The sequence below is a fragment of the Drosophila santomea genome, chromosome 3R (genome assembly GCF_016746245.2).
Source record: "Drosophila santomea strain STO CAGO 1482 chromosome 3R, Prin_Dsan_1.1, whole genome shotgun sequence".
Lineage (NCBI taxonomy): Eukaryota > Metazoa > Arthropoda > Insecta > Diptera > Drosophilidae > Drosophila > Drosophila santomea.
The window spans coordinates 24,446,458-24,473,876 of record NC_053019.2 but is presented as its reverse complement, the minus strand read 5'-3'; the positions used below and the strand labels follow the sequence as shown (position 1 = coordinate 24,473,876).

The 27,419-nt window shown below is 40.8% G+C and overlaps 1 protein-coding gene across 5 annotated transcripts; it reads right to left on the bottom strand.

Annotated features, from left to right (window-relative positions):
* Nucleotides 1–18,586: 18,586 nt before the first annotated feature.
* LOC120451236 (fructose-bisphosphate aldolase) lies at nucleotides 18,587–26,358 on the bottom strand. Of its 5 annotated transcripts, none has more exons than XR_005616360.2 (4): nucleotides 21,772–22,588; nucleotides 21,438–21,637; nucleotides 20,965–21,114; nucleotides 20,433–20,803 (listed from the first exon to the last, which is right to left on the bottom strand). XR_005616360.2 is itself a non-coding variant. In XM_039634731.2 (4 exons), the coding sequence occupies exons 2-4, from the start codon at nucleotides 22,565–22,567 to the stop codon at nucleotides 20,708–20,710; spliced, it is 1,092 nt and encodes a 363-aa protein (XP_039490665.1). In that variant the 5' UTR covers nucleotides 22,568–22,588; nucleotides 26,120–26,358; the 3' UTR covers nucleotides 20,433–20,707. The 5 variants fall into 5 exon arrangements, 4 of the variants coding, with proteins under 4 accessions (XP_039490664.1, XP_039490665.1, XP_039490666.1 ...); XM_039634731.2 differs by lacking the exon at nucleotides 20,965–21,114 and adding an exon at nucleotides 26,120–26,358; XM_039634732.2 differs by lacking the exon at nucleotides 20,965–21,114 and adding an exon at nucleotides 25,932–26,052.
* Between the last annotated feature and the right edge of the window lie 1,061 nt (nucleotides 26,359–27,419).

The following is a 27,419-nucleotide window of genomic DNA, read 5'->3' as shown; positions in this document are numbered from 1 at the left end:
GAGAGCGTCGCACTTATTTATTTACTTTATGATTCACTGCGCGTCTCGCTCTATGGTGCGTTTAATATGCCTCGGTGAGGCCTCTGACATTTTTACCCATCAGTCGGCGTTAAAAAAGACTTCTGTTGTTTGCCAATTGTGGTCCGAAAATAGAATTTCCAGTTCCGAACATGACAGGCGGTGTGAACAAATTGACTGAAATATCACAGATTATATTAGCATATATAATATATTAGCTCTTTTTAATTAGGTACACGGTCTTTCTTGCGTGAAACGTGAAACATGAAACTTGAAACCTGAAACCTGAAACGTTTACACGAGCTTGGAAATAAAAGAAACATAAACTAGTCGCTTAACTAAAACAATTGAGTAGCGCCGAGAAGGGCCCTTGACTCCGATTGATGAGAAGCGCGTAGAAGAGCCATCGAAACCCTCAAGCGCAGCAACTCCAACGCTCAATGGCAATACGTATAATTAAATTTAAAGCTCTACAAAACTATTGGATAAATTAAAAAACAATTAAATATATATGTGTACTAAAAATAGGCGTACTCGTAAAACCAACTAATATGTTGCGATATGGCTGCATTACCAAAAAAGACAACCTGCTTCCGTGGTGTGAAGCCATAAAAATATTAATTTGAATAGCTGCATAATTAAATAAAACTAAACAAACATTAAAAAACCATTTTCGTAAGCCCGCTGAGTGGCAAGACAAAAGTAGAAAAGTGGAAAGAATGCCAAATGTCATTAAAACAGATTTTGGCATTTGGCACAGAGGCACAAATTTCGATATTTTCTTGTTTTATTCTCAGCACAAGCGGTCTGCTCTTCACAAGCAAACGAATGAATAAATTGGATTTAAACGCTAAAAACTGTCGAAAGTCAGGTGAGGAGCAAAGAAGGCCGTGTGGGTGGACAAGCTGCTGTCATCTTAAGCAAATTTGTCGATTAGGCAAGAGGAAATAAACATTGCGACTGCGACATATTGGTTTATTTTTTTTTCCACCCAGATCCGCCGATATGACACGTCAGTGCGTCATCTGATGTCAAAGCGCGAAAAACTAACGAGCGAGCTGAGATAATCTAAGCGCTGTGTCAATGAACCTCACGGAAGTTTTGGGCCCAGTCTGTCATAGGTGCTCGCCAAGAATTATGTATCAATATAGCCATAAATCTAAGCGGTTTTCGATTTATCCAATTTGCATGTGAACTTGAATAATCCGAGTGCATTGACTCGGCTGCACACCCTTGAGCGGCCAGAAAAATCAACACGGGCGTCTGTTTCTGAGATACGGCAATGGATTTATGTTATGTTCAATATTTTGGGGATCGCCGCCGTGTATTTACAACAGCTGCAGTCTGTCCGCGCTGGAGTGCTTTGTTTTTCACGAAACTACTGCTCGAATTCAATCTGCAGACTTAGTCAAAGTCAGGCCATGTTACTCGTATAATATGCAAATATACGACAGGCCTTATCAGTTCGTCCGCTTCATTATCGCTGATGGGGCACTAGAACATCTAACAGCATAATCAAAATGATTTAATATATTTGCCTGTGCACACAAGCACACGAGCTCTGCTTTTTGCTCGAATTTCCACAATAAGTTTTAAAGTAGAGTCAAGTTTTTGGCGCAGTCCTAGGCCAAGAATGTGAAGAACTGTGCCTTTCTCACGCAGCTTACTCTGGTTTTATCTCCCATATTATAGTATACGAGTATATATGGGAGTATGGCCGCGATTCGTTTGGTTGGGGAAATGGGCCCATAAATATGCCGTCAGGCTGGCTGTCTCTGTTTTTGCCTCCGACTTATCGCTGACAGTTAACCCGCTGACGACGACTCACGATTCACTGATTCCTAGTCCCTCTGTCCCCGGGTGACGTCACAATGGCAATAGAAACATACGAGTTTGTAGGCATCGAATGTAGCTCGTCGTAACACCCTCATTCCCGGAATATTTGAACCCATAGAGATCCGAGGCCAAGGGATGTGTCGGTCGGGCTGTGATTGTGGCCCGTCAACATTCAGCCAAGTTCTCTTCATGGAATATTCCATGACATGATTCAAATATTGTCGCACAACAAGCAGAAATCTTGGAGCTGGGGGCTTGAATCTGTCCTCCCTGTAGTTGTTTATAAAGTTTTATTCTCCAGCTTATCAGGCGCCGGTCTGGGCGGACCTTTTTCGAAATTATCAACATTTTCAAATCATTTTCATTCATTTCTTTCTACCAATAGTTTCCGGTAGCTTTCCTCTACTTTCCTCCTATTTTGCATATAAATTATATGTAGTTCTGTTTTTGGCACGTGCTAGCAAGTACTATAAACAAAATCGCTAAGTGCATTTCTGGGGCTGACAAAATTAAATTTATTCGAAAGTGCCAAGGCCAAAGGGGAAATATATAGATTATTGCGTTTCCCAGAAACTGTCAAGTGTGGATTCGTGTTCAAGCAGGATCATCCAAATGACACTCACTATACATTGGACTTTGTTCTCGATATTATTTGCAATTTCGAAGAGGAAATGGCAAATGATTCCAAGAAATGTTGGCCCACAAGTGTAGGTTATTTTATTGACGAGCTGCTTGGTTTCACATTTCTGTTTTATCATTTCTATTTAAATTTAATAAGAAGAGATAATATTTGTATTAAATGGCTGTTAAATGTGCTGCCAATATATGCAGCTCCTATAAGAAGCACACCTCTAATAAGCAAACATGCTGTGCCATTTTAACGAACTGTGTATGTGTACAATTTCTCAATTAAATTAAATTTATGTCTGCATCGACGGCAGATTCTGGGGGGCTGTGCGGTGACATGTGTCTTCTCATTATTGCTGCCAAATTGCGAGCCAGTAGTCTATGAGTAAGCAGAGACAAAGAGTCGCACCAGAAGACGACGAGCTATTTTCTATGCGATGCACACGGGTTCCCATGCTAGATTTAGCCACACAGCTGTGGCTGTGGCTGTGGCACCCCCATGTTCGCAAATAAATTCATTTCCGCATGGCTATATCTTTAGCAACACGCTCGCCTGAATGGCCGTTTAAATATTTATTAACAGGAGGGTCGGACAAAAAGGTTTATGGTTAAACAAACAGTTGCTACCAAAAAGCAAAACGGTTGGGCAATAATATTTGATTTGTGGCAGTTTAGTCGCCAGTGGCTTTAACTGCTTTATTTTACCGTCGACATTTTCGGCTTATTGCCAAACAGTTGACTGCACTTTTCCATGCACCTTGGCAATGGGCCAATAGCTGGAGCCAAAGGGAGATGGGGTTAAAACTTTTCCCGAAACAAGACCAGAATACTTGTATCATAACTGTGGCTCTCAAACTGCTGTTTGATTTGCCTGTTTGCACAAAAGCGAGCCGGGTCGAACCAAACTTGAATACAGCTAAGCAAATATTAGCCCGGCTCAGAGCAGCTCAGCCAGATAGCGAACTCGTCAGCATCGGCAGCAGCCACAAAAAACACATTATCACTCGTATACCAAAACATTTTTATTTATACAAGTTGCTCAAACTTTGTTTTCTTATTTTTTCTTTATTGGCAGCTCCTTTTTGGGCGCCATAGTGACGACATTGTAAACTGGAGGATGAAGTAGGATTTTCTATGGGGAAGTACCACGGCGGAAAGAGTACAAGAGTGTGGAAATTCATTGAAGAAAGTTTGTGGCAAATTGATTTAAAGTAAAAAGAAACACACATTGGCAGTACGTGCCTAGCTGCCGCGGCACAGGTGGCGTATACGTAATGCTCAACCACTGATTTTCTTTGAATCCTACTGCCAAGTAAACCAAAGTCGAGTGGATTGGCTGTGCTTTACTTTTATACACCTACAATACTTAGGAAGTGAATTGCTTTAACTAGTTGAGAGGCATTCACAGTTCTTTGGGCTTCACTAGTAACTAAAAAGAATGGAAGTATCAAAAGTCATCACTATAGTCGAAGAATTCTAAAGGGAATCAATATCGTTTTACGTTCTGGCCACATATAAATTGCGGCTTTTCTGTCAGCCTGCAACTGAAATATTAAGGGACATTTTGCCATCCTAGTAATGCAGTTCTGTGCTGTATTCGATTCGATAGAACCGGCTTGTTTGCTGACTTCACTACCCAGCCAAGTGCACCAAATCGTGAGTTTTGTATGCCATTTCGTGGCAGAGGAGGTTCGCGGACACAGAATCACAAAAAGAGTGAAAACAAAGGCAGTTGCGCCGGATGAACTTGCATTTACATGCAACTCCAAGTCTAGTGGGGAAACATCGAGTGGAATTGTGTATTAAAGTTGCACAAGAGTGGCGGTTGAATCGAAATCGATTTGCGGCACCCAGGAGTGCAAAAATAAGTCGTGGATAAAAGAAGCTAAGTTCCATCCAAAAGAATAAATAAGTAATAAAATAAAGCTAGTCTTATTGTTATTAAATAAATTATGTAGTAAACAGTGTTTTATTTCGTTATTTTGCAATATGCCAGTAATAAATAAACCTTTATAGACTTTTGTTTACCTACCAAAAAAAAAAATAAAAAGGGAAAATGGAAATATCCAAGAAACTACTTTTCCTTACCCAATCCTCTTTACCCGCCGAGCCCTCTATTAAACATTTCAGGCCCGGCAGCTGACGTCCTTGCTATTGAAAATTACTGGGTTTTTGCCGTTCACGCCAGAAAACCGGAAAGTGGCAGTGATGGAGCAGGGTGTGGAGTGCAGTGGTGTGACAACACTTAGGGTTAACCGCCAGCCACCGAGCCACCCGGCACCACCCACTCCAGCAGAGCCACCATGCCCACCATAGCCACCATGGCCACCATAGCCATCAGGTCCACCCACTCCGGCCCAGCCCAAAACACTCTCGCCCAGAATGTTCTTCGCCTTTGCTTGATGGTTCATGGCGTTTTTGCCTGCCTGCCTGCTTGCATGCCAGTTTTCCATCCTGCCACTATGCCACTACGCCATCATGGCAGCCCAGCCTTCTAGCTTGTTTGCCATCCTGCCCAGAATGCCAGAATGTTAGCCTGCCTGGCATCGTGAACGTCATATTCATCGGGGGAATGGGAAAACTCAAGGAGTGACTAAACAGCGCTGCTCCACTGTGATTAGGTGAAGAGTTGTTCGCCAAACTGCTACTACTCAGAAAATATTCCATTGAAGACTCAACGGTATTTTTCTACTCGAAAGAAATTAGTTTAGTTTAAAGTAGGACGAGCTCTAGACAATGCAGTGCTTTTCTTTTCAAACTTAACTCATTTTATACATTTTTGCAATTTAATCCAACATTCACATTGGTAGTTGCTACATTTAAAGCCGAGATTAAAGGCGTTCAATTTATGATTCATTGAGATTCTATTCTTTAATTAACTTGTAAGAAAATATTTATTGTTTGTGAGTCATTAGAAGGCCGCAGAGTTTAGGCCTTCAGAGTGTTTGCGGAAGCTGAAAATTTAGAGTGTCTCAGATAATTAGAATGATACATATGGGTTTTAGTCATATGTTTTGTTTTTATGCACAATTTACAAATATTTGTTTCATGTTGTAAATATATCAAGCCTGTAATCCAACATGATATTTATCCTAGAAACCATGGATTCTACTCCCTGCCAAACGTTACCATCGAAGTGAGGCGAAAATTTTCAAGTGTTGACAATATTTCTTCTGCCATCCGCAGCTGCGTGTTGGCGTGAGGAAATGAAAACCGACAACGATTATGCAACAACGCTTTCCATCTTCTTGCGGGGCAACCAGCTTCCCATTTCCCAGCACCGTGCACCGTGGGTATGATGAAGGAGCGCTGGCAGTGGAATATTGTTTAAAAAATGCCACCGACCGAGATGGAAACTGTGTAAGCGTGCACCTGTGATTGAAATCGAAATGACACCCCCGACCGCACAGCGAACAGCAATCAATACGGAAGTGCAGCTGTGGTTCTGCTTTCGACTTATTATTTTTGGCCATTTCCCACGGCGAATCATTCGGAATGGAAGTGGCAACCATTCCGTGCCACAAAGCTTTCAATATATTCAAGCGAATACATTTGAAACAAAGGGATGTGACTTGCATTCAAATTTAACAATGAACTCAAATAATTGAAGCAAATTTGAGGGGTATTCAAGAATTTATAATAGAGTATAATTTATTTAGATGTAAGATTTTCCTAAAAATTAAATTGTAAAATTTTCCTTTACTAATTCTTTTCAGTAAACCATTTTGTTTTCAGTAAAGTGCAAAGAGTGGGCGATTGGTTGGCATAGAACCAGGCAAAGTCAAGGTCGGACCCAGGGCAACTTTAGCAGCTGTTTGCGTGCGGTTGCATTTGAGGCGGAGGCCGTTGTTTTATTGCATTGTCATGTGGCAGCAATTGAATTTACTGTTGCAGCTGGAAAACATGCAACATTTTGTGGTCAAGCGCACGACACGTGCTCACCGGGGGATGTGTTGCATGTGTGGCTCTTGCTGGCCATGTTCCGTCCAACGGGGCGGATGGGTGATCTGTTCAGGCCGCATACTGACAAATTGCCGACAGAAATTTCCGCTGGATTTTCGCCTTAATGGCACATTTTCGATAAAGCTGTCAAACTTCTGACGCTCTGCACTCACTCATTGACTGACACTTTGCATTTGATTTTAGAAAAATTCGGCCAATAGCCAAACATTTGTATACCTCTGTGGCCGCTGGTCACTGGAGTTTTTCCATGTATTTAAAAGGCGTCTGTTTTATTTACGCAAAGTTCACAGTCGAATAGCCGATTTTTGTGTGTGGTTTTTTTTTGGGTATTTCCAATTGACGTTGAGTTTTGTTTATGTTCATGCTGTTGGTTTGGGATTTTTTATTTTTACTCTTCTTTTAGTATGCTAGAAATACCACTGCGGAGGCCTATTTTAACACAACGAATTTGGAAATACACTTGACGAAGGTATGCTATATCAAGCTTCTTGTTCAAAGGTACAATAAAAAAGGGTTTGATATGGTGTTAGAGAAATTTGAAATGGCATATACTTCATTGTCCAAAACACCCACTGATTTTAAATTTTTTTATGAATACCACACTAATAAAGAGTATATAGACTGCAAAAGAAATATTGTAGTGTGGTGAATGGACAACATTTGGAATACCGCGCAAAAATAAATTGCTAGTACAGTGGGCTAAAAGTAAGGCCGCTAACGTTAAACTTTATTATATTTAAGCTTTGTTATTTGAAATTTTTTCAGGCTTAGGTAAAAGTTCATCATGTCGTTAATTTTTGATGCAAGTCAGTTTTCTTTCACTCCTAATTGGATTTACTAATCTTTTGTGCCACTGTAATTTGCCCTCTAGGTCGCAGCTCCGCATGCATTCAGAGTCGGCAAAGGGAAAAATTAAAATAATAATCCGACAATAACAACAATTTTTTGTGTGGAATTAATAAATGCGTATAATAAGTCCGTTGTTGGCAGCAGCAACAAAAGCTAGCTCATAATACATTTGTATTCAATTTTTTTGTAGTAGCACATCTCATGATTAAGTAAAGTAGATTTCCAACTGCCATTTTGGGTTTCCCAGCCAACTCGCTGCGATTGCATCGGCCTTTTGGAAATTTTGAATGCGTGTAGTGGGTGTGGATTTTGGTCTAAGCCAAATTGGCTCCACTTCGATCGATTTAAGCAGCGAAGCGATAGCCACTTTGGGCAGAATAGAAATAAAAATTGAACGGGTTTTAAATCGTTCATCGCATTGTCGATGGCAACTAAGTTTTGTTTGCTTCGCTCCCCCAGCGGGAAAAGTTTAAACAATTGGCGAAAATCACACAGCCGAGGAGAGAAAAGGAAAGCAGAAGAACGGCAAACGAATCCCAAACAAATAATCATGCCAAACACGCCGAACTGTACGCAAGTGTAGACTTCCACTTCCGGCGACGATGCACTGCCCATTGAGGGTCACTCAACGGCGACCTTTGCTCTTTGACAGGTCAACTGTCGCCAAGCGTTCTCGTTCTCGCTCTCGTTCTCGCTCTCGTTCTCGCTCTCGTTCTTGTGGGTGTAGAATCCGACTATCGAACTCACGTTCGCAGTTGAAAATAGATTTTAATTACGGGTGGCCACAAATGAATTTCAGTTAAGGCAAATTAGACTGAAATTGCCTTTTTTGGGTAACCAACATCCGGTGGATGATCAGCGAAAAATGCGAATGCAAATTGATGTGATTCAAATATTTTCGAAATCAAAATATTTCTATATCGTGATTCAAATAAATGGGAGAGCGCCTGATGAAAAAAAGCGCAAACTAATGACACCTAATACCAAAGCTGTGAGTAATACAAATATGAAACCAAATCGAAATATAATTTGCCGCTGCATGAGAAAGTTGTTCGGGAGATGACCTAACCGGGCAGGGTTCACTGCACTTGACAATGCATCTGGGCCCTGTCTTCGGCCTGGCCCTTAAGTCGAGTGCTATTTGGACTTGACGTCTGGCAGATGTCTCTATCGTCATCAGATGGCTGAACTTTGGCCAACAGCTAATGCTGAGTGGGCATGACGACTGGTTTTGTTTGCCCAGCTGTAAATGCTGGCTTGGCGACCAGGTGTCTCTCGACCACATTGGACTATGTCGGTCTGATAGTTAATTGTTTATGACGGTTTCTGTTGTATATCGTCAAAGGTTTAATGCGGAGCCAACTGCCTTTGGGTTAAATAAGAAAAGCACAAGCCAAAACCGTAAAGTGCCTACTCATTTCGCGATCTGAAACTGGGTAAAGGGCAAGACGCAAATAAATTTCGAGCAGCATTTGGCATTTGAATATTAATGACTGCGCTTTGGGTAATGGCAATAAAGGATTTTGTTGGGCATTTAGCGTTGTTAATATGTAGATAATTGTGCCAGTTAAAGCAATTATAACTCACGTTGCATGAGTAATAGGCAGCCCAGACGCATTGGAAAACAATTTCACATAAATAATTTGAATGATTTGTGGGCTCGTGTGTTTATTAATGAATACCATTCCGTTTATGGCGTCAGTACGCTTTCCGCCTCTTTTAATGTATTCCGAAATTGCCTTATCAATTCTTTCCTTTCTGCGGACCATTTACTTTTTATTTCCAGATGTGTCGCAAGATTTGCTTCCGCATTTTACTCATTGCAATGCAAAAGAGGTGCCACATCTCCATTGCAGTCGGTCGGCCGCAAATGAAAATAAAAGAGCAGTTCAATGCGAACAATAGAGCCGCCACACGAATGCTGCGCAGAATGCCAGGGCGCCCTAAAACCACTTCCGCTGTTGCTGCTGCACGTAATGCCCTGATCCGTTTCCAAATCGGAGATGTCGGGGAATCGGGGAATCGGTGAATCGGGGAATCGGGGAAGCCAATAAACGCGACAACTGATTGGCATTCCAAATGAGAGGCGCGCGTGCTGGGAGCATTGAGCCCTTTTTTAGGCGTCTATACTCGTAAATGCCAATATCATTTGATTTTACAATTCCCATGGAAAGTGGAAGTGTACCTATGGATTAACGCTCAGTTTGCGTGTCTTTTTATGCGAATTTGGGATTTCATTTGAATTTTCATGTCGCTGGTCACGCACCGACAGAATTTACAGGTCAATGAGCAGAGATCACGCTTTTAAGAGGTGTAATTCCATTGTTACACCACTGCAGAAACAATTAAAATATTTTAAAAAAAATTTATTTCAATATTACATATTTTTATGTTGTTATTTTTATCATACATATCCAACATATTTTAAGCATGCTAATTTGTTAATCTGTTAGGTAAGTGTATATAGAGACCGACTTCAGCTCTAGTTTTAAAACTATTTTAAGCATTGCCATTTCGGAGGCGTGTTTTGTGCGGATTTTAATTATTTAAAATGCAAATTTATTTTTTGATTCAAGTCCACAATAACTGATTGTATTCGCTTAAGAAACAGCAATAAGCCAAAACATGTTTGCAGTCTTTTGACGCCCTATACATGTGTCGGATATTTATCTCTGCCTTCTCATTATCTTGAAGAAATTAGCCCATCGACAGGGCTGGAAAATCTTGAATTGTTTAGAAGCATTTCAATAAACATTATAGAATTCCAACTCATTAGCTAAAATATACAAAGGTTACTTTATTTCAAAATGACTTCGCAGAAACTAGGGAAAAAGAAAAAAATTTCCAGCTTAAATTAAATGGAATTTCCCATTCGGGATTCCCGTAAAAAAAAACAAAGAATTACGATTAAGCGAAGTAGCCAACATTGGACACTTCTTCGAAGTTGTGAAATCGCGAACTGTGTGCTTTGTGTTTTAAGGCATCCCTCGTCAAAGGAAACATGTGTTTGCATAAAATAAGACCAAATGGCCTAATAAATATTTATGAAATCGATTGGGGGGGGGAGCCAGGGGCACGAGCAGAGAAACTTGTAAAATAAGATTTCCTAAAAATAAAGCCTCAAGTCGAATTAAAAGCCGCCAATGCGTAAACTCGATGTCCAGATAGTTCGATTGCCAGACAACTCGGCGACGCAAGAAGCCGACTTTGAAGTCTTGGTAACAGGTTATGCGCAGAACTCTTGGCCAGTCGAAGGCAAACTGGGACCACGGAAACTATTCATAAATGCCGTTAAAGCTCTAGAGTCTAAAACTCTGAAGTGGACGATTTCCATTCGATCTCTGGCTGATTCAATGGACTCGCCACTTGCTCCGCTTAATTACCCATTTCGTCAGCGACACGCCCAATGGCTTTGATTAAATTATTTGCCAGCCCCACAAACGGCAAACAAAAAGTGACAAAGTGCAGGCAACAAAATGTGCGACTGGCCCACAAAAGCCAACAGCGAAATACACACATCAAATCAAATTAAGCTTTGTGAAACGAAAAACGGCTAACAGAAATGGCCACTTTGCTGGCTTATGTCATCCGCGATGAGTTGGAATGGCTAGATAATAATTAGATAAAGCACTCTACATAGTTTAAAGAAAATATTGTTGATTTGCTGGCGCAGAGATTGAAAAGTTGGCCAAGTCAGCCAGCAGAGACGAATGCCCGCGATTGCACCCATAAAAACGGAAAATGCGAAATTGTCACGTCAATAAAAAATAGACCCAACAAATTGCTCAAGCTCAGAAATCTGAAATTACATAAAACCGTCTAGAAATTGCACAAATTTATTTAGCGAGTCATTTAAGGAGATGCATTATTTTGCATAGACACTTTACACGGCACATGTTGCTCTTGGCCACCTGAGTTGAGATGCTATGATGTAAGATGTAAAGGGAATGAACAAAACGAAGGAGTGCTTCAAGTGACTTTAAGTATCCTTGTAAATTTGTAAGACCGAATGAAAAAAGGGGAACGATAAAGATAACTTTTGAAGTGGCTACAGCTATTCACTTTTCTTCATTATGTTACAATAGTTATAATGCTATCTCAGCTTACTAGCAACTGAAACAGCGGACTTATAAGCTTAGTAAGTAGTAAGTATGAGCTACACAAATTTTTAGTGTTAGTTACAGTTCTTTCTTTTAAGTACCAGCTTACTTATCAACTGAGCTTTTATTATTGTTGAATTCTACAAAATCCCTTGAAATGAAAGAAAAACTTTTAGATCCTTCAATCAAACACCCGTAAAGTTAAATGAAATCGTCGTTAGCCAATAAATTTGATATAAAACCACTTTTAAAGTTTTTTTTATGTGTTTTGTTTGGCTTCCCTTCTGTTTTCCTTTTTCCCGCTGTCTTCTTGCTTTCAGATAAGCGAAAACTTTTCGGATAATGAATTTATACTTTTTTGTGGCTAAAACAATTTCCGGATGGCTAAGGTCAAAAGGCACGTGGGAAAAACAGGGCCTTAAATTGAAAGAGCTAGAGAAAGTCAGGTATACGCATTCGAAAGTGAAAGAGGAGAACGTTTCTCGATTTAGAGTCATTAGCTATTTATAAATAGAGTGCATTCCCACTTTCGGAATAGCTAATGGGCTAAAACAATACACTGATACACCGAGCATACCCGCTCCCCAGTCATCGAAGCCATTTCAAAGTCGCGACTTTCTTGAGTCTGTTCAAGCGACAGCTGGCAATTTAATGAAATTTATGCGACAGCGTCTCAGTCTCAGTCGCAGTCTGTTGATTCGAGTTGATCGATTTGCGTCGCTCGCCGCTGATTGATTTTTCAGTCTTGGATTCGCTCGCAGTTTAATTGCCCGTCCGCCTGAACTTGGGCCATCCAGCACACACGCCCGTGGAAATTTTCGCACTTTATGCGAGTATTTAAAAGGCAAATTCATGGCAATATAAACCAGCGCACATCAATCAAAACGAGGAGCCAGCCAGTCAGCCAGCCAGCCAGTCAGTCGGCCACTCGGCCAGCAGTCAAAGGTTCAAAGTATCGATTGAAGGCAAAGCGCCGCTGCAGTTCGCCAGACGAACAATGAATGCAAAACTGTTCAGCGTGCTCCGCCATTGACAATGGCATTGACGCAACCGAAACTCTTGTCTTTTATTTTCTGTGCTATTTTTTTAGTGCATAACGGAAATGCCGTTGCTCTACTAATTCTGCAATGCCCAGGTGATACAGTAGACTCTCGAAAATACACGATATACGTTTAAAATGTATTCATTTTATGCAGTATATTGGTTATGTGACAAGTAATGGAAAAGTTGACTAAGAAAAATTAAAAAATAACAAAAAAATAATACCTAAAACATAAAAATATATATTACTGCATTTAAATATTAATTAAAAGTAATTTGCATTTAATTTACATACTTTCATATGAAATACTAAAATCTTGCATTTTTTGTTTCACAATTCAAGTGATTACTGTACATTTCGTGCCGTTCTGGCTTCACGTGCTCGCAGAATGATTTCGTAATAGGTCTACGCATACGCACAGCCATCGAGTGCGAGCAAAGTGTAAAGTGTTCGGGGTAAATCAGATGAAGTGTAAATTCGAGAATGTGGAAGCTGGCAGTTTTCGGTGCGAATTGAATCCAATTGAAATGTGGACATCTAGCGCAATTGCCGGTCATGGGGGCCAGTTTAGATGAAGGATGAGTGCGGGCTTACTTGCCAAATGCTCGAACTTCTTCCATTTGAAATTAACAATTTACCTAATCCAGCAACCAGTGCGGAAACCTGTTCAAATTGCTTTCTCAGCCGGTTAAATATCTACGAAAAAGTTGCCCAATGCCAAGCCGCTCCCTCTTACCTTCCGGCCCGAAATTCCAACCATCAAAAGGACTTGAGCCCCGTAAAGTGCCTTTAAAACTGCGAATTTGAAATTGACGTCAGAGACCTAAGCCTTATCCTTCAAGGCGGCAAGCTTGCTTCTTCCGCCATTTCTTCACTTCCCCGTCACCTCCAGCAATTTCAATTAATTTCAGAATCAACTAAGCGCGAGTCATATTTCTCAGTCCGGCTGCTTCACCGTCGCTGGAAATGCACGCGCCGGAAAAGCGATGAAAACTCAACAGTTTCCCACAGTTTTGCACTATTTTGCACTGTTTTGCACACAGTTTTGTTCCATTTTGCAATCTGTAATGGAAAATCTAAATGATGAAAACCTTTTGTGTGCTACATCGCAGTGCTAGAAACTTTAATTGCACAGTGCCACTGCCTGGCCCGCCATCGACCGCGTTTTCCACCATTTCGTCCTTGAGGGACAGGGTTAATTATGCCAAAATATTTTGTCAGCTTCACGTGGCAAGGGAAGTTTGTCGTTGACAAAAGGACATTAGCCGGCTTTGTAGCGAGGCTTGTGAAATCTGAACTTCCTTTGGCCGCCGGCTTTGTCCTTGATCCTGCCGCCTCTCATTTGTCGAGCTCTCATCCTGACGTATACGCAATGTCGGCGACTTAAGGTCGGCAAATTGCTTATACGCCATGTGGGTCAATGAATTAGCGCCGTTCGTTGTCGTAAAAATTACTTTTTCGTTTTATTCGCTTATTTATTTGTTTTCGTGTGCCATTTGTTAGGCTTTACAGATGTTAAACTGCAATGACGTAGTCAGCGATTTGATAAGGTTTATTTATAGCACTCGGAAACTATGTCTAATGTAAATAGTAAGAATAAATTGTCATTAAATTTAAATCACATTTAATTAACCTACTTATTTTTCATTAAAAAAATAACATAAATTCCAGGAACTTTGTTTAATCATTTATTTTATCCGTGCGCACTATCTTACCTAGGTTGGTCAACTGCTTTCTATGAATGGGCATTTCCCTAAGATAAGGTTTTAATTTTAGTCAGCTGTGTCATTTATAACAATGTAAACATATAAATTGGAATCCGATAGCTACGATGCCAGTGATTAGTTTAGTCTTTTTGTCAGCGACTTTCTCGAAACGTAGCGAAACGAAACAGTTCTGATTTAATTTTGTTTACTCTGCGAAGTGCCAGGGGAATCCCTGCCAGCTGCTAAAAGGCTTTGCATGTTCCATTTTCCAGCTGAATGGAACGCCAAGGGGATGGATGCATAAGAATAAAGTATAATATGTTCCCTCTCATTACACACTCGCGGCAGCAAAACGTTTGCTCTGCGGCCCACCCATTCGAATTAAATGGTACTCATTGCACTTGCTCATTAGAAAATATTTGCACATATAATTACTTGCACTTCCCAGCCACCGCAGTCGCCTCAGTTGCCTCAGTCGCCCGATATCTTCCCATGAACAGCGGCATTATGCATTATGCAAGCTCACATCTCTATACTCACGCGATGTCGGTCTGAAATTCAACGCAACTCGTCGCAGATTGCATTTCAAAGGCATTTTAATTGCACGTGAGTGAAAGGCGCTGGGAAAGGGGAAATGTGGGGAATCATCGGCAGAATGTCAAGGCGCTGGGAAAGTTCTATGATGCAATGGGAGTGAAAGTCGGAGGCAATGGGAGTTTGAGTGCTTGGTTCGTTCACCTGAATCAGTGCTCCCCGTTGATTTGCTCACTTTGATTTAATTTGAAAAGCAGCTGGCGGCTTCTTTGCGGTTCCATTTTCGTACGAGTGCACTGTAACAAATATATCTTTTTAACCAATTAAGCTTACTTATTACTAAAAAAATATTTTGAATTATTTTGTATATTTTAGAGCATTATAGTTATTATATAAAATATATAGCATATGATTTAAACTATATTTTTAACTAGAGAATTTTCGCACCTATCGTGTACGAACATCGCGTAATGTATTCATGATTTTTTCCCCTTCCGAACTTCAAGCTCCTTATGGCGATTTATTTGTTCTGTCGATTATGGCCGCGAATTCGTGCAAACAAGATAAATGGAATTGTCGGAATTGTTGTGATTGCTTGATTGTCATGTTACTGTCAGCACTGTGTTTTAACTCCTTAAAGAGTGCTCAGAAAAATACTGCCATTAATAAAAAGTTCCGATTCACGTAAGTTATTCATGCTGAAACTGATGAGTAAGGGGGAGGAGTGAGTTGATTTCCACAACCAAAACCAATTTCCTGTCCAGTTGGAAAACTTTGCTCTCAGCTTCTTTTTGCATACATTTTATATTACCCGGAACAATAGTTTTTCATGAACTTAATTGAAAATTGAAAGAAAGTACAAGTCAAAGTTTTGCAAGTTATTTTGCAGCTGCAAATCTTTAACTATATTTTCAAAATGTGAATGCAGTTCGTAAAGTCGAATATAAAGTTGTGCAGGCACTGAGTCCACTGCTCTTTCGCATGCCAGTTGAGTTTGAAGCACACTCGTGCCACCAGACACCACCAAGTGGGTCCAAAACAGAAGAACGGAAGGGGGAGCCACCCATAGCCAAGCAATTTGTGTCGTTTTTGCCGTCTCATTTGGCACACGGCCAGTGCATTGGGCCAAAATGCAATCGAGTGCACGCCCATCTGCCAGCCTGCGATTCCGAGAGACTCCGCGTGTCCGGCCCCCTCGCAACTATAAATTACATTCCATTAAAAAATCATGCCGCGGCGCACAAATCAACATCAACTCAATGAACATAAATTGCCAAGACGAGCTGCTGGAGCGAGGGGCTCGTACAAAATGGGGGTGGTGGTGGACAGTCGCTGGGCGGCGCTAACGGATCGATCGACCTTCACATTGGCCGCCATGGCGACGACGACGGCGACAACGCACATGGCCCAAAATGCACACAAACAGGGCCAAAAAGAATGAGGGGAATGGCCAAGTGACAACAGGACTTTGTACTGAACGGAAAAGCGGTCTACAGTGGGCTAATGAAGTACTATATCCGATGAATTAGGTACAAGATAATATATATTAAGAGAAGACCAAAGTAATTGTTGGCTTAAGAAGTAAAATGATGCTGTGTAAAATAGAAAATATATTTTCTAAGTTCATAAAATCATAAACACTGAAGCAACACTTACAAATATTTTTAAAATGAAAGCAACATTTAAGATATTTCATTGTTTTCAGTGTAGAATTTGACCTATCTTAAATTATTACCCTAGGCGATTCATCCATAAATATGTGTTCCCCGCATTTGTCATAAATCTCGCTGATAGTGCTGCTATCTTAATTGCTCCTGTCCACGGTGCGGCTAACGTAACGCATTTGGGAGCTGTCCAACGTGGATTCCGGTGCCTCGGAGGTTTCCCTTTGATGGCCACTGGTTCTCCAGTGGATCCAGAGTTAGTTTTGAGCTATTTCTGCTGCGTCGGCGTTTGTGACACGCAGTGGGTTTTGTTATTGGGCCCCCGAGTGATGTTTGCAGCTAATTAGAAACGCCCCATACGCCCTCACATTTGGCCAGCAAAAGCAATCTGCAATTACAGCTCGAGGGATGGAGGGAATGTCTCAGGACATGTGCGCTATAAGTGCAAAATGATTTGGCTTTCGGAACGGGCATGTAATTAATGGAGCGTGTCTTGAATTATGCAAAGCTCAATCAGCTGCATTTCGCAGACCTGGAATCCCTTTAGCCCAGCCCATATCTTTGGCCCTCCATTCACGGTGAGTCCATTTCCGCCCGAACACGTTGTGTGTGCATCCCCATCCACTTCCTCCTCGGCGCCACATGACGTGCAGTTGATATTTATGCCGTCGCCATTGTCGTCTTGTCGTCTCAGTTCTCGGAACCCCATTCACCATCCCCTCCAGCTCAGTATTCAGGACGCAGGACTCGCTTCTCCTTTGAGCGTAATCAGCAACGTGCCAGGGTAAGGTGAAATCACTATCGCACCGCAGGAAGTCGAAGGATACAATGTGTGTTCAATGCACTGAAAATTATGGGGATTCAATGGGGATTTCTACGAATACTATTTGAACTGAAATAAATAATCATAAAATATAACTCAGCCATTTAATATGCTTAATTTCGATTAATTTTAAATGATTTAATTGCTCTAATGCAATTTTGAGAAAGAACTGTATTTTCCCTTGTGTTTGTTGACGGCAGAGTGATGGGAAGGTGGCGAAAGGCTGCTAGCCATACTGAATCCAGTTTAGAAACGTTGCAGGACGAGATCCTGCCGGCAACGTGATGATGTTTACATCCTATGCAAATACAATTAATTCCACTTTTGTGGACAATCTTTGTGCCAGCAGGTCTGTGAGGGCGAGTGCAAGTGTGACACAGGAAATGTTGTCACTGCCACGGGCATTGTAGATCAGGATGCCAAATGCCAGCACCTTTTGTTGGATTCTCCTGCCGCACCCCTTTGTGGCTCGCCCCAGCGAGGAGCTCAGTTGCAGACCGACTGTACCACGAACAGTTTGAAAATTCCTTTTTATCTTTAGACGAAGGCAATCAATGACGCAATGGTGTAAACAAGTCGTTCATCCCAGCGCTATAAATCAGACATAGCACCAAAACAATCGCAATTAAATTGACCATAATCGAAAATCAAATTCAACACTCAGAAAAACTAGTGTACATACTTACTTATATTAGTATAAGGATCATGCTACAATATTCATAAATTTCGTTTAATAGTTTTTGTTTCAAGTGAATCTAAATAATTAATTTTTATGCATTTACCCTATTTTTTCCGTGTAGTTTCATTCCCCCTTCACCATGCTAAAAATCCCTGTGTCATCTTATCGTGGAGTTTCTCTGTATGGGCGTTGCGCATTTGATTTGGGTGTGATTAAACGAACTTTGCACCTCGCGAATACCACAAATCCAATTGAAAAGGGATCACGGTGCAGAATACGAAGTTTGTTACACTCTGTGCTTACATTTGCATTACCAATAAACGAAATTGTAAATTTAAATACCTCAAATTTCTCAAAAGGAGTACAGATTCTGTTTTAACCTCAAGGTATGCGGGCTTACCTCTAGCTATGTTAATATCAACTTTCCAAGGTTATGAGCAATTGACTTTCAGTGAAAAAGATTTAAGGTCCCGGAATTTCTTTAATGATACTATAGTGGTAGCATATAAATAGTGTGAAGCCTTTAATCAGAGCTAGTAAATTTACATAGCCGCAAAAGAAGAAATATGATCAGCGATTATTTTACACCAGGAGAGACAGTTTTTACAATATGTATGTATGTACATGTAATCTTCATGGTGAAGACGACTTGGTTTGAAGCTCACAGTGCATTCCCAACTGTAACTTAAGCCTGGATGTATGCAAAGCTTTTTTAATCAACCCAATAAAATTAAACCAATTTGGGTTTCTTTGCTCTTAAGGTTTTTTTTATTGAAAGATGTTATTTCAACACCCTTACTTGTATGCTGATGTAAGTTTATTTGTTGTTTTTTATTTCTTGTATATTGGATGTACAGCTGGTTGTTGTTGCCGTTTGTGGTGGTTTTTATTTCACATTAAACTATTTTAAGCTTAATCCTTCCAGTAGTTATTGTATATCCTTCGTTCGTGTCTGTTATATTTTCACATTGCACTTCAAACAATTGTGTGAATAACAACGATATGCAGTATTTGCAACTTGAATAACGTGTAAATTAAAACATGCTTTGATAAATATGTCGGTTAGTCATTGGTACAATATTTCTGTATTTAAATATGTACTGTGATAATGACGTTGCTGCCTTTGTTACTACCTATCGCGTTTTGGATAGAGAATCAGAGATGGATTCAACAAATTCTAGTAACATGCGTTGTGCCCCAGCACAGTTTAGAAGCCATTGGACACCGAAGTCCAAAGTTGAATATATAAATTCATATATTTCTTTTTAGTATTTTGCAACAACAAGTTCTTGTTTAACAATGTAAATATATGTATATAATGTTAATAAAGTTGTTTTGGGGGCTTTTCGGGTTTATTGTAATGTGTTTGTTTATTCTCGTCATTTGTTTCACTTATACTTATCAATCATAAATATAAAGTTTAATAATAATAATAATGGTAAAACATCGATTTTCATAGTGGATCTTTTTATAAAACATTAAAAAATTCAAAAACTTTGTGCGACTTCAATGATTCAAGCCTTAAACATTTAGGTGTTGTTGATAGTGATTGCTGTTGTTTTCACCATTAAATGTGTTTTTAGCCTAGCGATTTACGACATATCTTTTGGGATTCATTGAAATCTTGCATAATCATAATAATATAATAGAAATTGAATAACTTCAACAATAATAGGTTCATGTGCTTAAAACTTAAGATAAAATTGCTTCTCCATCGAACATATGCATTCCTTTCTTCTGCACTCATCATTTAGTTGTTCTCTAAAATAATGTTATAGTATAATAAACTTGCAAAAAATGTCACGTACTACATATATATAACATGTTTTGAAAGTGTAATCGTTCATCTCTTTTTTTTTGGTTATTTTTTTGTAATGCTTGCTTTGCTTAGCTCTCGAAACTAAGGTAAAAATAAACAAATCTGCTCCGTAGTTTTTTTTTATTTAGTTGCGTATAGCCAAGGTCCGCCCAAACGCCTTAGTAGGCGTGGTTGGCCACGAACAGGGATCCGGATCCGGCACCAGCGCTTCCGGCAACGTACTTGCCCTGAGCGGCATCACCGTTGGCCTGGGAGAGGGCAAAGAGAGAGGGGAAAATTGATTAATTTCGTTCTGCAAAATATCGTGGAAAATACGAAGCCTAATGGGAAATGCCTACTCCTAATTATTACTTAGTTGTAACTTGGCGAGCCGCAGCAGAAAAGTTTTTCGGCCAGCTTGAAAAGTTTTCACACTGATTTTTGCTGCGCTCGAAAAACTTTTGCCGCTTTTTCCACCTGCGGCAAATTTATAGAAACTTTCCCAGCGTACCGAATACATGCTGGGTAGTGCGGAAAGTTTTGGAAAATTTAATTTAGCAAGTTCTTTGGATAAAAATTATTATTCGATTATATATAAGTAACAGCGCACAGACCATATTTTGCGTTGTTTTCAGCTCAACTGTCAGGTACAGATATTCAGAGTAATTATTCTAATTAACAGTAGGAAGTTTGTAACAGACTTTAAATTTTAATTTAATTAAAAAATATTGTAAAATATGGCCACAACTTAGCGCAACTAAACTAAAGTAAACAAAATCATAAACACGGCGCATTAAATACATAATTTATTTCTCTTCGTCAGTATAAAATAAATGTTTCAGTGTCAAAAATATTTGCTTTAAGATCTAGTCAGTTTTTGCGGTAAAAGGTATACGAAATGCTAAAAGGAATATATGTGCAGTTCCATTGCTGTAGGAATGTAAATGCCTCCCGTCTCAGTCCAGCTGTGGGCCTCGATCTGTAACTCTTGCGGATTATCTGCACTCGGGTTGGGAGGATATAGCTTCGCTCGATTCTGACTCGGGATTAGTGCGTGGCTTTTAGGACTTAGTACTTGTGCTGGGCGACAAAGAGGTTGGCATTGCCGGCAAACGACGGAATTGAGCCGGGCACGTAAATACCCTGGCAGGCCTGGGAATTGGCCTGTGGAAGCGGGAGGAGAGCGGGATTTTGGTTGGGATTAATCAGAGTTTGGGCTTTTGGGATTAGGTTTAGAGCAAGCGAAGCATGAGTGACATGGGCATGTATGTTAAAAGCGTTTGCGATAAGTCGGTTTTAGTTTAATGCGTTAGGTCTTGAGTTACCCCAAAAAAGCTCGTTCTTCGCCATCAAAAGGCAGCAATTCTTCTTCTCTCTGTTCAGTACTTGTGATCATCCACATGCAAAGTATCTTTACCAGCGAACCCCTTGACCGATCCAGCTGTATAGTTACCACAAGCCGCCTCACCGTTAGCCTAGCCATGATGAATATGTGATTATTTATGATGAAATTAATGGAAAATGTACAAAGGCGTTATATGGAGTTATAAATTAGGAAATGTGAGGAAAAGGCGGTTTTAAATAGATTAGGTTTGGATAATGGATAGCAATCATTTGAATAGGAGAAACATTGTGGTATAAGAATTGGAAATGGGATCAATGGTTGGGATTAAAATAATATTTCTTAACCCTTGCAATACTCTCAACCGAAGCAAATACCTGACACTTGCAATACATACACCACTTAAATTGCTAACTACAACCAGTCTTACATAGATACAACTATCTGAGGACTCACCTTGGCGCGCTTGAGCAGCTCGTTCTGGCCGGCGGCGATGTTCTCCTTCTTTCCGGCCCAGGCACGCAGGACGGAGGCCTGGAGGGCACGACCGTACGAGAAGGTGAGGGCCCATGGGCGGATGAGGGGAACGTTGTTGATGGCGCTCAGGTTGACGGTGGCCTCCTCCTCGGACTGACCTCCAGACAGGAAGGTCACGCCTGTAGACAAGCAATCGATTAGATAGGATTTAATGAAAAACCAAGTGCGATTTGAAGAACTCAAGGTGCAAGTATTCCAATCCAGAGAGTACAGAAACACCTGTTCTTCAAGGCACTTGGCTTTGATGACTCACCGGTGACGGCGGCGGGAACGGTGCGGCGCAGAGCCTGCACGGTGGCCAGGGCGATCTCCTCGGGGGTGTTCTTCTTGGCCGACTGACCGGCGGTGACCATGTTGGGCTTCAGCAGAGTACCCTCCAGGTAGACGTGGTGGTCGCTCAGGGCCTTGTAGACGGCGGCCAGGACGGTCTCGGTGACCTTCTGGGCGCGGTCCAGATCGTGATCGCCATCGGGCAGAACCTCGGGCTCCACAATTGGGACGATGCGCTGCGACTGGCAGATGGAGGCGTAGCGGGCCAGGACATTGGCGTTCTCCAGGATCGACTGGTAGGATGGGGTGTTCTTGCCGATCTTCAGGACGCAACGCCACTTGGCGAAATCGCAACCGTCCTTCTTGTACTGGGCGCAACGGGCGGCCAGATCATCCAGACCCTGGGTGGTGACCTCATCCTCGGAGCCGAACAGTGGGACCACACCCTTGTCGACCTTGATGCCCAGAATGATGCCCTTCTTCTTCAGGATATCGGCGAAGGGGGTGCCATCGTCGGCCTTCTGGTAGAGGGTCTCGTGGAACAGGATCACTCCGGAGATGTTCTCGGCCAGCTTGGGGTCAGTGCTGAACAACAGCTGACGGTAGGCACGGCGGTTGTCCTCGGTGTTCTCCACGCCGATGTCCTGCAGACGCTTGCCCATGGTTGGGCCGGACTCGTCGGCGGCGAGGATTCCCTTGCCGGGGGCCACGATACGCTGGGCGATGTCGCGGAGCTCATCCTGCAGCTCCTTGCTGGGGTAGTTGAAGTAGGTGGTCATTTTTGAGATTCGAGTGTAGTTCTGCAGCACGCAAATCCATTTGCATTTGAGTCGGTGCGGAGTTGTTGGTGTTGTTTTGTTTGATGAAAAAGAGAAGCGGACATTGGATGTTAGAAATCTAGCTATCGTATTCCGAAGAGGCTTGGATGATAGGAAACCATTGTGTAAGCACAGAATTTTGAAATCGTTTGGGGTACAAAATAAAAACTTAAAATTTTGACAGTTTTTTTTTGGAAATATATAACCCGCACACTCTGACAACCCAAATGCAATTATTCAAAGTTACATATGATTTCATAGAAATAATTTTTAGATAACAAAGGCTACTGAGTTAGCTATCAATCAATTACTATCAGTGGATTTACCTAACTGACCTATTTTTTATTTCAGTAAAATAAAAAAAAATAATTTTAAAGGTCAAGTCTTTGAAAAAGAAATTCCGAATTGACCGATTAGAGACATTGAGTCATATGCGGTGTTATATCATCTTATTGTCAGTGTCAGGTCAATGTCACTGCTATTTTTCGTAATTCATGAATATTTTTCCATTGAAGATAATAAATGCTTTGCATGGCAGTGTTTTCCACAGCTGATTTGATGGCGAAGAGCGTGTAATTGAACGAGATCAAAGGCGCATGCTCCGAAAACGTGCTTTTCTCTATATCTACAGTTCTTCTCTCTCACTTTTTTTTTAGGTTTGTCCCACACTCTCAACATTCACACACAAAATGTTGCCTTTTAATAGAGCTTTTTTAGAGGTTCCCACAAGCATTAATGAATTTAGAAAAATTCTCTTGCAATAAGTATCACTGCACTGTTTCTTTTTGCTAGCTTTGGACTATTTTATATTGTCTGCTGTTTGTTAATAACTATTTGCAGAAACCGAACAATTAATTAAACCTTAGAGCACAAGGAAAAAACCGAACCAACCTCGACGATGAATTTTCAGTAACTGAGCAATGTCGCGGAAACCTCGGCAATAATTCCCTCTGATGTAATCAAAGTCATGGAATCTCCCCTCTCACTCTAACTGCCTGCATCTGTCTCGCTTCCACCCGCATAATGCGTGACGTGGAAACTTTCACTTTTATCGCCGCTGCTGCTGCTCTGTCGCTGCAGGCAGCGACGGCAACGCAGGGCGCATGTATTTTCGCTTGACATTGAACAAGGTCAAGCAACAAGCCTTAGCAACAAATGTTGCCAGCGAAATTTGTTGCTTACGAAATGCGAATAGAAATTGTTGAAAACCGAAAGTCGTGTGGCGCGTGTGAAGTGCGATAGAGATAGAGATAGCTATAGCCAGTGCGAAAGAGACCGAAAAGTAATATGTAGATACAGATGCGAAATCCCTCCGATGACTAAAAACTCAGTTTATACTTGTTTGACATTGACAGTGAGCCAAGGACTGGAATGGCATTAATGTCAGGTTATAGATTAGGCCTCCGCAACTTATCGCGAAATATTGTTTACCACATCGCCCAAATTTCCCACGCCATATATTTAACACTTTGTACACACGTGAATAACTTGTGGTCCCTAAACTGAACAGATATACTTTATAATAACCTGAATTTGACCTTTTTAACTTGACACTTTTCTGCGAATATTATGATAAATACTATACATATATTTACTATATCTTTAAAATACAAATTATATTTTGTATAATTTAATTTTAATATATAGCTGTATATATCGATATCTGTATATCGAAACACTCTGCACAGGACGACACTAAGTATGTACACCTTTATCTATAGATTGAGTTATCTATAGATGCCTTGGATTCACTCAGGAGACAACACCCACCTACACTTGCCGGCAATCAATCGAAGACTGAAATGTTTCGGAAACTAGGCGAAATATATACGATGACAAAATAGAAGGAGGAACGAAGAGCAGCCAACGCATGACAACAAAAAACAATCAAAATAAATTTACGCTCCTATCAAGAGACGGTATATAAAAATAAACCGACACATGTCCGTCTATATGTATTCGTGAGCTGGTACAAAAAACAAGCTGATAAAAAACGACTAACAAAAAGTTCCATGGAATATGGTAGAAGTTGCTCCGGAAAGATGAACAAACAAGTTATACTTGTGCTCGCATTTTGTATCTGCTATCAGTAAAAATTTTGAATCGAAAACGACAAAAAAACGAGCCCCCAGTGGCGTTGGTATTTTGGTTCCAAAGGTTTTGCATTATCATAACGAGATTTTAGGTCCGGCCTCCTCGACCACAGACAGTGGGTCAAAAGAACATCCACCAGGGGAGATAATACTACTACATATGTAATAGCCACGAACCGACGTCAACTGATTAGCTTTGAACACGGGTGGTTGTTATTATGCATATTATAAAAACTACTCTGGAAAAAGGCAACTTTGAGCACGTACCTCCATACTTTTGTCTATCTACTTGCCCTTCTTAAGTGACCCCAATAACTTTGTTTATTCGAATGTGTCTTATCTAGTCTTACTTGATCGATTAACTTATACTTTATTACTAATAAACCAAAATCAGATACTTCTACAATATTCCTTTAAAAAATTTCTATAATAAATTCTTTTAGGAAGCTACTAATAAAATTTATAAAAGATACACAAATTCCTGAAACATCGTATGGTTAACAATAAGTTGTTCTTAATGTTCTAAGTTCTTCTTGAAAATCCTAGTCAGGTTGACCTTCAAAAGAAGTCCTTGCTACTCCAAAACTGGTTTTCTTTAGGTTTCGAAACAACCCCTAAACCTGTGCCCCTCTTTTCTCATTTGTACACCCTAAATGTTTGTATAACTTTTCTCTTTCATTGAAAGCTAAATTAAAAGGTAGGTACCAAATGCAATAGAGGAAAAACATATAGAGAACAACACGAGAAGACGTCAACAAACCTATGAATTTACAATGACGTTGACTAATTGAAGTCTAAGCGAGAGAGCGATAGGAAAATGTATGTATTTTCCGATGCATAGTACATGCATTTAGCATTTATAAAGAAAACTATTTATAAGAAAAACCGCAGCGACGACTACAATTTGCGGTTGAAACGCTGCCAATAAGCAAATGAACTCGAATGGAAGAGCGCGTGAAAAGTGGGAATGCAAGGTAAGAGAGCCGGTTGAGCCGGTAGAGAAAACTACTACTACTACCACTACCACTACCACTTCGTGAGCCAAAAGTCACCCGATAAGGTTTCTTATCGCCTGCACTTCTCGTAGCCCCCCTCCCCCCACCACTCCTTCAACCGCAGTGCATAGGTCAACAACACTCGGCAGCCACAAGGTTCTAGAACTTGTCATAAAACTTTAGAGCACGCGGAAATTGTGAGATTAGAGAGTAATTAAACTACATTCGAATACGCACTCACTAACTCGCCTGCAGATGCGGTGCTGCTCTGTGGATTTGGATTACGAAACAGCCAGAGAAATGGGAACGATTACGCGACTTTTCTTTAACTGCACTGCCACCGCCAGTGGGGGGAAATATATTTGAATTTTTTTGTAGGTGCTCAGGGGTTCTGAATCTATTCACTGCGTATCACGCCCACTCACCGAACTGGAAACTGAATCTGGGATGTGGTGATTAGCTGCTGGCTACTGGCTGGGTCCGCTGCTGCTGCTGCACTGGAGGAGAGCGGTTAACGCTTTTATTTTCGGCCCGAGTCGCTGCTGCTGCCGCTGTTGAAGTCGCTGCCGATGCCTCTGCTGCCGCTGACTGCGACGTCAACGTGAAATTCCAAAGCGAAATAAGCGAGACATGCCGAGCGAGACCCCAAAAGGTTGTTTGGAGGTCGTCGCCGGCGGTGTTGGGCAACCGACTGAGCCAAGCGCTAAAAATGCCCAGATCCCCAAACGGACGGTATCCAAAAAAAAGCTCATGTAAAGAGCTTTTAGTGGGGCGTGGAACCTACCAGATAATAGTTCGCTATAAGTTGGAGCTTTTACAACAGCTTTGAGCTGCTTTAGCTTTAGATTGGGCGGCAAAAATTTAAATCAAAAATCAAATATTTGTCTTTTAAGCGTGTTTGTAAAGAAATGTTAATTAAGTATTATAAGATCTCAATATCTATTCAATATGGATTTTAGTTAAATAGCAATGATATGTAATAGTAATGTGTAATGTGTATGTAATAGTAATGTGTTATGTGTATGTAATAGTAATGAAATGTGTTGCTGGATTTACTCATTCGGTTGTAAAGTGCGTTCAATGGGTGAGCTAAATGTCTTGCTAAGCTTTCTTATCCTATCTTTAAAAAAACCATCAAAAAAGGAAGTGATATCTCTACAAATATTTGTGTCTGATAACCTATCAACCACATTTCCTATTCTACTTAAGCAGTTGCCAGTTGAAAAGGGGGATAGAATAATTAATTTGGCGTATTTTAACCTTAATTACGAGCGACCTGCTTTCCTCGGGGCGGTCAATGAATTTTTCGTGACCATCAGCATCAGGCGCTCCAGAAGCAGCGCAACAAAAACGAGGGGTGCCAGGAGCAGCAGCTAGGATAAGCGACTTTCACGCCATGCCTGACCTCCTGCAATGTTAAAGGACTCAACCCCCCTCTGGCACTGCAAACAGCTGATTGAGAGTGCAAACGTTGAGAAAATATCCCCCTATTTTGCCATACAATTTCCTTGGGTAAAAGAGAAATATGTGCTCTTTGAAGTGGCCCAATGTGACTTTGGCACAGTTTTTTGAATGAAAAATATGATTGAAGAGCAGGATATTACATTTAAAGGATTTCAGAGAGTTCATAGATTATCTATGCTAAGTTTTCTTTAGTTAAATTGATATAAAAGCGAAATATTAATGCAATAATATGCTTACCTAATAAAGGAGCCTTAGCCAAAG